The 9,847-nt window shown below is 32.2% G+C and overlaps 1 protein-coding gene across 2 annotated transcripts; it reads left to right on the top strand.

Annotated features, from left to right (window-relative positions):
* The first annotated feature begins 1,933 nt into the window (after nt 1-1,933).
* Nucleotides 1,934-5,785, top strand: LOC114290666 (putative wall-associated receptor kinase-like 16). 2 transcript variants are annotated; one of them, XM_082921218.1, is made up of 4 exons: nt 1,934-2,020; nt 2,847-3,795; nt 3,910-4,080; nt 4,383-5,785. In XM_082921218.1, exons 2-4 carry the CDS (start codon nt 2,877-2,879, stop codon nt 5,594-5,596), a joined length of 2,304 nt encoding a protein of 767 aa, XP_082777344.1. In that variant the 5' UTR covers nt 1,934-2,020; nt 2,847-2,876; the 3' UTR covers nt 5,597-5,785. The 2 variants fall into 2 exon arrangements, with proteins under 2 accessions (XP_082777344.1, XP_082777343.1); XM_082921217.1 differs by having other exon boundaries at nt 1,939-2,055.
* The last annotated feature ends 4,062 nt before the right edge of the window (nt 5,786-9,847 follow it).

A 9,847-nucleotide genomic window follows, 5' to 3' on the forward strand; every position in this document is an offset into this window, starting at 1 on the left:
GAACCAATTATTAATTCTTCGAAGACACCAAAACTGTTGTTCTTCGAGCCAACTTATGATGCCAAAAACAGGCATTATTCGACAACTAATTAATTGTCATTTTACATATATTTGAAGAGATGTATACATTTCGAAAGTTTTCAAAGTTTTATACAGTTTCGAAGGTGAAGTAATCAACCTTCGAAACAACTCTTGATGTTTCGAATGTATCTTCAAAGCTTTATACAGCTTCGAATGTGAAGTAATCAACCTTCGAAACAACTCTTGATGCTTCGAATGTATCTTCAATGCTTTGATTGTGTACATACAAACAACTGGCCATCAATTTGAAAAGATAAGCCATTATCAACCATTTATTTAAATGCACAGGCTTTTTCTAGCCAAGTTCATGCATTTTAAATGATCATCCCTTGTTCTTAGTGCTTCGAACTCATAAGAACAATTTGTTAATTTTATTAGCCACATCATCATAATTATATTTTGATGTGAACCACAAATCCAAAATAGATTTTGAACAACAAAAGTCATGGTATAGCGCGACCATGAAAATTCATACTTTTTGACATTTTGAAAAATATCAAAAATTTTGAATTCATGAACAGTGGCTTGTTCATTATTCTTGACCATGTTTGGTTTAAAAACATGACTTTCGCCAAATTGATTTTCATAATTCTTTGGCAAAGTGGGTTGTTTTTCCATGTTAGCCATTAATGGCTTATGAAAATCTCCCATAAGAATGTTGTTTTCATGACTTGACTCTCTAAAAATTGATTTTTGGACCCCCCGAGTCATGTATGAAATATCATTCTTAGCCAAATTTGGCTTAAAAATATGCTCTTTCGTTATGTTAATTTCATAATTTGGCTCTTTAAAAACGGATTCTTGAACCCCCCGAGCCATTGATGAAATCAACTCTTTGCTTTTGCTATTTTTAACCATGGAAAAATTCTGAAAAAATTCACCAATTCCGGCCATTAAGGCCTCAGTTAAAGACTTAGTAGTGAGAGTTGATAACTCATCATTCCATTGGCGAATTTCCATATCAAGTTGATGAATTTCTCCAATTAAATGGTGTCTTTTTTCTTCCACCAAATAATATTGTAAGGGATGAAATTTTATTTCATCAAGAAAATGGATCTCTTCTTGAAGATCCAAAATTTCTTGTTTACGCCAATAAATTTCATCTAGGCTATTTGAAATGGACAAATCCAATTCATTTTTCATTTATTACACTTGACGTCCCACCGGGCGTGCCAAAAACTGTTGGCTTATTTTTTCTACGAAGGAAAATATCATAAATGCGAGCGTGCCAGCAAGGATTGAAAAATCCTTACAGATTAAATTCAAGCCAATTACCAAGCGATTGTGTTGACGGTTCTTTTGCCTCAACGAAGAGGACTTCAAATTTGCCAAGTGTAGTGAAAAGAAAAAAGTAAAAGAAGAAAGAGGGACGGAGAAAGATGATTGAGTGAACAATCAAAGTAATAAATACTTACCTCTACTCCTATGCTTCGAAAAGAAAGTGCATAAAATGCTTCGAAATGGAAATGCTGAAAATAAATGCTTCGAAATATAAATCTATGTTAAACTACTCCTAAGATAAGGAAAAATGACAAGAAATATTGAAATCAATTGTCTTTGATTTAAGTTCTGGATCTTTTACAATGTAGCCATTAATGGCTATTTATAGAAGAAAAAATGCAGCAATAACTACTTAGTAACTACCCATTTCTTCCATCTTCATTCTTGTCTTGCCATGTGTCCTTCCACTCATCCACTTTGTCCTCCCACTCATCCACTTTGTCCTTCATATTCTCCATTATCTCTATAACTTCTTTTAACTTCCAAATGAATAAGAGGATGCCACGTGTCCTGCAATTATATAAATAATAAATAATAATAAAAATTGCAGATTTATGGTGCTAACATATATATAACTGTTTCAAAAGCAAGTTCTCTACAACCAACAAAAGCAAAAGTGGGGAGGGGACTGCTCCAAGCCAAGAAAATTGTTTCAAAGGTTTTTTTTTTTTTTTCATTATTTCCTTCTCTGAGGTAGGCATCTGTACTATTCACTTGATCCAATTCTGGTGTTTGCACCCCATTTGCGTGACATCTTTGTGGGTTTGATTTGGTTTTGGTTGTATTGCATGATCTCTCTCTAGTACTATCATTTTTTGGTTTCTGAAAACTTTTTGTTCTATCGTAAGAGCATGATTTGCCTTTTGAAGTTGTATGTTTTGATTAGCGTTTGGTATTAATTTTCTCTTTTTTGGGATGAAAATAATTTTACAAAATTTAAAAATAATTGTTTTGTGTTTATTTTTGTGGAAAACTAGTATGTAATTTTTTTGAAAAAAAATTCACAAACAGATTATGAAAAATCAACCAAACAGAGACTGTGAGTATCAATTTTACCTTCAAATATTTTATATTGTGTCAATTTAATCCAATTAACAAGATCTCTTTAGAAATTTAATTGAAATTAATCGATATATATAAACTCTTTTAAAAGTCAATGAGAAATTGATGTCTAATTTAAATGGATATATTTGTTTTTTCTAATTTATCAGCGAATGTTTATCAACTAAACTAAATCAACACAATATTAATACAATATGAAGTACAACACTAAATTGATATAACCAGCAAAGTTGGTTTGATTTTTTTTAATTTTTTATTACGGTGAATACCATCATACAGTTGTTAGACTAGTTGCAAATCACTTCAATAAGTTATGTTGTCTATTTTGCACTGATTTACTTTAATCGACTCGGAATACTTTTTCTTCCTGATTGCCTAGAAATGTTTCACAATTGACAATTATATATGAATTTTGAATACAGAAAAGCTTTTTTCCAAGAGGCAAGCTAGCCATGGCTTTCTCGCATGGAATGCAATTGCAACTACAGCCCATCATCATGATTCTAGTACTAGTACAAGTAGTAGTGGTGGTGATATTTTCATTATCAGCAGCAACAAAAGCAGCACCACCAACAGAAGCAGATTTGAAGAATCATGGCTGCATGAACCATTGCGGGAATTTAAGCATCCCATACCCATTCGGTGTGAAAGAGAATTGTTATCTCAGCAAAGATTTCTTCATTAATTGTAGCCATTCCCAGCCATATTTACGGCATGGCAATCTCCATGTTACAAATATATCGCTTGAAGAGGGTGAGTTAGGCATCATGAATTACATATCTCGTAATTGTTATGACCGGTTTGGTACACCATTACGGAGCAACGTTTATGCACGGCTCAACGCGTCCAATTTCTCCATATCTAGTACCAAGAACAAGTTCACTTCTATTGGTTGTGACACATACGCGTATCTCCAAATTTATGAAAACGAGAGTTTCGTTTTTGCAACTGGGTGTTCATCACTTTGTGTGAACATCTCCTACGTTCCTGGTGATGGATCTTGCTCTGGAATTGGTTGCTGCCAGACCACCATCCCAAAACGAGTCAGCCAAATTGCAATTAGGGCGCGTAGCTTCAGCAATCATACAAATGTATCGAACTTCAATCCCTGCAGCTATGCCTTTGTTGTTGAAGAAGCTGCGTTTAATTTCTCCAAAACTTACCTTCAAAATTTTACGGAAAACATGGTGCCATTGGTGCTTGATTGGGGAATATGGGATAATGAGACATGCGATGAAGCTAAGAGAAATTTGACTAGTTATGCATGTGGAGATCATAGTGATTGTTATAAGGCAGAAATTGGTCATGGGTATCTCTGCAAGTGTTTCAAGGGTTACAGAGGGAACGCGTACCTCTCAGATGGTTGCAAAGGTTAGTAGTATCCATTTAGCTAGCTTCATATTCATCATGTTCGGATTCAATTGCCTTTGTGATGCTTTAATTTCATTATTGAGCCCTCCCTCCTCTGTTTTGATTGTTTTGCAGACATAGATGAGTGTGCAGATCCAAATCTTAACCAGTGTGTAAAGGAAAGCAAATGCTTAAACACGCCTGGGGATTATACGTGCTCTTGCCCCAAGAGCTATCACGGTGATGGCAAAACAGATGGAACACGTTGCACTGCTGGTCCAGTTCTTGTGCTTCAGATTGTGATTGGTAATGCCACATATGTCAAAAGTAAAATAAATAAAGTACAACACCTAATTCACATAATTAATGAATTTGGAAGAATTTACTTGCAACCTACATCCCCAATTGGATCCACATCCTTTTATACTCCAGTAGCTTGAAAGAATATTTAAAATTATTAATAGGGTAATGCCATATAAATTAATAAATTTTACAAATTTATCTTACTCACTCATATGATACATAACATATTATTTCAATTTCGAATCAATATATTGGCAAGATGTTTATAGTCTTTGTTACTTAAAAATGACTGACTTTAAATACAGGTATTGCCATTGGTGTTTTGACTGTTTTGGTGAGTAGCTCCTGGTTGTATTGGATTTTCAACAAAAGAAAGCACATGAAGCTTAAAGAAAAGTTCTTCAAGCAAAATGGTGGATTAATGTTGAAACAACAACTCTCTAGACTAGAGAGATCGACTCAGGAAGTGGTCAAAATCTTTACTTTAGAAGAGCTCAAGCGGGCTACCAACAACTACGATGACAATAGAATTGTTGGCAGAGGAGGTTTTGGAACAGTTTATAAGGGAATTTTAGCAGATAACACGACAGTGGCCATCAAAAAATCGCAAATTATGAATCAAAGTCAAATAGAGCAATTCATCAATGAGGTGGTTGTGCTTTCACAGATCAATCATAGGAATGTGGTCAAACTCTTAGGTTGTTGTTTGGAAACTCAAGTCCCTTTACTCGTCTATGAATTCATCAGCAATGGCACTCTCTTTGACCATATACATAACCACTTCAAGGCGTCTATATCATGGGAAAATCGTTTGCGAATAGCTGCTGAAACTGCTGGAGTATTGTCATATTTGCACTCTGCAGCATCGATTCCTGTTATTCATAGAGATGTTAAGTCTACGAATATACTCTTAGATGATAACTACACTGCAAAAGTGTCGGACTTTGGAGCATCAAGGTTGGTTCCACTAGACCAAGATCAATTAGCAACGGTGATGCAAGGAACTCTTGGATACTTAGACCCTGAGTACATGCTCACAAACCAATTGACAGAAAAAAGTGATGTTTACAGCTTCGGAGTAGTCCTTGTGGAGTTAATCACCGGAAAAAAGGTGTTGTCATTTGACAAGCCAGAGAAGGAGAGGAGTCTAGCCAGGTATTTTCTTTCGTGTATGAAGAATGATCGATTGTTGCATGTTGCTGATGAACAAATAGAAATTGAAGGAATTGTTGAGGAGCTCACAGAAGTAGCTAATATTGCAAAGAGGTGCTTAATAGTAAGAGGAGAGGAGAGGCCTACTATGAAGGAAGTAGCAATGGAATTGGAGGGGTTGATCAACAAAAAGATGAAGAAGCATCCATGGGTTAAAATTGATTTGAATGGTGAAGAGAGTGAGCACTTGCTTGGTGGGAAGTTAAGTGGGTTTGAGTTAGATTGTGCAACTAGTAGTAGTAACACAACAACTAGGTACGATAGTGTGAATGAACATATGATGTTGCCAATGGATGGTGGGAGGTGATTTTTTTGTACTGGAGTCCACAATGATAACAAATTGGGTGATGGTTTGTTATTACTGTCTTTTCTGTTTTGTAAAATTATGTGCCTACATTAGATTGTTTCGGTTTAATCTACATTTTCATATGTAATTTTTCATTATTGTAATCTATTATTCAAACACATCAATGTATATAGGAATAATTTCATAAATTGTTGGAGTGCAACTAAGAGTTGATTTGGTGGTTGGGTTTGTCTCTTGTACGTTATGTGGATTGGGCTAGTTTGGTCTGAGTCCTATTTTCGTGATTTGATCTGATCTTTTAATCTCAGTGTGTGGACCATCCATGAAAAATTAAATTAATTAGATAATTATAGTAATATATTTTATCATATTTGCCTTCACTAAAATAGATAACAAGTATAATTTTGAAACAAATTGTTTGATTATCAATCTGACTTTTTTACAAATGATTTATACACCAATAAAATTAACAGATCAAATCATTAAAGTGAGGGTCCATGGTTGACCTATGGCCCAAACTGAACAAAGGATTAGGGAGAATGGTAAATTACATAATTGATCTCTATAGTTTGAACAAAATTTTACTTTAATTTTCATAATTTTAATTTCAACAATTTAAATATCATATTTTCATATCCATTTTAACATGATTCCACTGTCATTTGTCATTGTTGTTTAACATTTTCATTGACAGATGCATGTTAACAATTCCCTCTCATAAAATAAAAATTAATAAATCTTAACAGAATTTATTTTGTCCCTCTAATTTGGCAAATGTCATTTCTTTTTCTCTTTTTTTTTTTTTTTTTCCATTTGAATATTAACAGATAATGATAGTGTTTTTTTTTTTTTTGACCAGCAACAGATAGTGATAGACGGAGTACATTGGAATCAAAATGAAAGTATACGGACAAATTTGATAAAATTATAATTACAAAAACTAAAGTGAAATTTATATAAAATTATAGGAACCAATTGTGTAATTTATCTCAAATAAAAAAAATAAAAAAGAGAAGAGGAAAGGATCTTCTAGGTAAGTGTCTAGTAGATGAGTAAGAAATACATTGCACTCAAAAAAACTGGACTATTTGGTGAAGGGCGTAACTATAATATATATATGGGCAAATTACAAACACCCTTCGAGATTTGGTAAAAATACAAATTTTCTCCTGAAGTTTGAGAAATTACAAATTACTCCCTGATGGTCAAATTTTCATAATAAATTAGGGGAAATTAGGGGGGAATCTGTATGAAAATAAAAACCTCAGGGGGCAATTGGTTATGGAAATATAAATCTCAGGGGGCGGGATGTAATTTCTCAAATCTCAGGAGAGAATCTGTATTTTCACTAAAGCTCGAGGGAGGTGTTTGTAATTTGCCCTATATATATATATATATATATAAAGCAAATCGGAAAGAAGTCAAGTCCGGCAAGCTGCTTGGTCAATCTTTTTGTCATGTGTAATCTGAGAAATACAAATAAATTTTTTTATTATTTTTTTTTAAGTAATAATAATTTGAAGGGAGAATTCTACCATACACACTCCTATCATATGCACTCTTAAATTATGTTTTTTTCTTCTTTAGTCATGACTCATAAAATTTTTAATCATATCTTATGTGTTGTTTAATTATGACTCTTTTTTTTCTTTTCATTTTAATTATAATTCAGAAAATATGAAATTATACAATTTGTTTTACGGTAAACACTGACTCTCCAAATTTGAAGATTGTTGAAAGGTAACCTAGAAAGTAGTTTAATCTTTTTCTAACCTGGAAATCTAAGAAAAACAATAATAAATTCATAATAATTGTATAGTCTCACATAACCTCTGGAGAATACCTTTTGAACAACAAAGGATTAGGAAACTGTTTTTGAGGAAGGAGACAGAAAAGAGAGGAAAAGAGTCTTGCAAATTCGTGACAAAACCAAGCCAATCAACCATTCTTACACTCTCTCGATCATAGTATCATACACTTGGTGTTCCTTTTTTACCTCTATGCATCACGCAAGATAGTTCTTAACAAGGCAAGCCAAGAAAAATGTTTTAATGGATATTTTGAGGTAGGCATCTATACTCTTCGATTGATGTAATTTTGATTATTGGATTGCCTTATTAGTTTTTATTTTGATTTTGATTTTATTTTATTTCAAATGTTGGTGATTTTGAAGCATTTTTATCCCCTTAACAATTGCTATTTTTCCTATTTCATCCTTAGATTTTGGTTTTGTTATATTTATTTCTATTAATGTGATTCAATGACTATACAAATCGATAGTTGCGAAGCCTAATTTGATGGGAAAAAAATTGTTATTTTAGAATTTGAACAACTTATCATATCATAAAATATTCATTTTTTTTTTAATTTATACAAATTATACCGCACAACCAATTTAATAGGTGTTTGATTATATGATTTAAAATATAGAATTTAAATTGTTAAAATTAAAACTTTAAGATTTAATTTACCAAAAAACGTGAAAATTTTTTTAATTTTTTTTTTATGTAATTTGCTCTTTATGTTTTCATATAATTTATTTTTGCATTAAAAATTGGTTAGAATGGAGAGGATTATTGCGGACCTGGTCGTTGAATAATAAATTTGGAGGGTCCCAAAAGGGGACAATCCACACATATCCTGGACCCTCCTCTTGGGGGTTGTGTTCACTACACAAACAATACAATGGACTCAATGTTAGTTATCATAAAAAATCTTTCATGAAAATAATCATAAAAGTTTTATGATTCTTAAATTACACTTAGAATAAAATATCATACACTAATAAAGGTAATCTAAAAATTATAAATTTTTTATGAACATTTTCATAAAATCTCACCGTTTTTTTTTTTTTTTTTTTTTACAGAACCTTTCAATTCATATATATATATATATATATATATATTTCCAATTTGGATTGTAAAGGGTCTTTCTTTAATGCAACGCTGACTTGGGGTCTTCTCTCTCCATAAGTAACCAGAAACTTCTCTCTCCATAAGTAACCAGAAAAATAACAAACCACCCCCCCCCCCCCCCCCCCCCCCCCCCCCCCCAAACCAGAAACTTCTCTCTCCATAAGTAACCAGAAAAATAACAAACCACCCCCCCAAAAAAAAGTAAAATCATTTAGAAATAGAAAATGTTAGGCATCATAAAAAAAATATTTCGTAAAAATGATCATGAATAAATTTCCATTCTTATATCACACTTTGTAACTTATTGTATATCTAATCTAAGGATCAAAAATCTTTTATGAAATATTTTTTATGATACCTATCATTGCTCTTCAGAATTTTTTTTATAAGGTGTTCAGAAGATGAACGGACAATTGCGAATTAATTTTTTCAATTCGCCTAGTTTTAGGCAGATAACAGATTTTAGGTTCTTTTGGCCACAATCGAATTATCAAACCGCGAACGCCTCTAGTAATTTGTAAGATTTTGTATTTTCAATTTTTTAAATATTCTGTTTGTGTTTTCAATTGAAAAAGAGTTTAGATATTCTGTTGTGTTTTTAATTTGAAAATCTTGTTATCAAATGACAAGTGTTGATATTTGATATTTTTGTATGAAAATATAAGGTTTAATTCTGTCATTAAAAAAAATTAAATTAAATAGTTTTTGAATTAAAAAAAAAGTAATAAAATAGTTTTAATAATGTATGGTTTTCTTATATATATTTATTATTGGTATTTGGCAATTTACTTGATAATCTTTTGGTTATGTTGAATTGGATTGTTATCCAAAAAAAAAAATGTTGACAAGTTGTTATATTATGTTCAAAATTTGTAAAAGTTTAAACTGCCAAATCCATTCGCATCCATCCGCTAGTCCTTCAATCTGCTCAATTCCAAGCCGCCAATCTAGCTGACGGAAGCGGATTGATTTTTTCTAATCTGTCAATCCGACAGACGAATAACAGATTAAAAATTTTCCGGCCACAACCGAGCCACAATCGCCTCTAATTTCCCACATCTTTTATCCTATTGCAACTTCCCTTTTCCCATGTCTTTTCTCCCTTACAACTTTCCTTTTCACAACTTCCCTCCTCCTGAGCTTGCCTCACTCAAAAAAGTTTCCTAACACGGTTCATCTATACTCTTTCATTGATGTGATTATGTTATTGGATTGCCTTATTAGTTTTTGATTTTTTTTTTGTTTGTTTTTCTGTTTTGATTTGATTATTTATTTATTTATTTATTTTTAATGCTTGAGTGATTTTGAAGCATCTACAATTGCTATTTTTCCTATA

This window comes from Camellia sinensis, chromosome 3 (assembly GCF_055761805.1).
Source record: "Camellia sinensis isolate YWXY chromosome 3, ASM5576180v1, whole genome shotgun sequence".
Taxonomy (NCBI): domain Eukaryota; kingdom Viridiplantae; phylum Streptophyta; class Magnoliopsida; order Ericales; family Theaceae; genus Camellia; species Camellia sinensis.

What these genes read in the sequence shown, in the direction of transcription:
- LOC114290666 (XM_082921218.1), top strand. Translation starts at nt 2,877, where the DNA reads ATGGCTTTCTCGCATGGAATGCAATTGCAACTACAGCCCATCATCATG. An exon ending in CCTCTCAGATGGTTGCAAAG is followed by an intron (nt 3,796 to 3,909) that starts GTTAGTAGTATC and finishes ATTGTTTTGCAG; the next exon opens with ACATAGATGAGTGTGCAGAT. An exon ending in TGTGCTTCAGATTGTGATTG is followed by an intron (nt 4,081 to 4,382) that starts GTAATGCCACAT and finishes CTTTAAATACAG; the next exon opens with GTATTGCCATTGGTGTTTTG.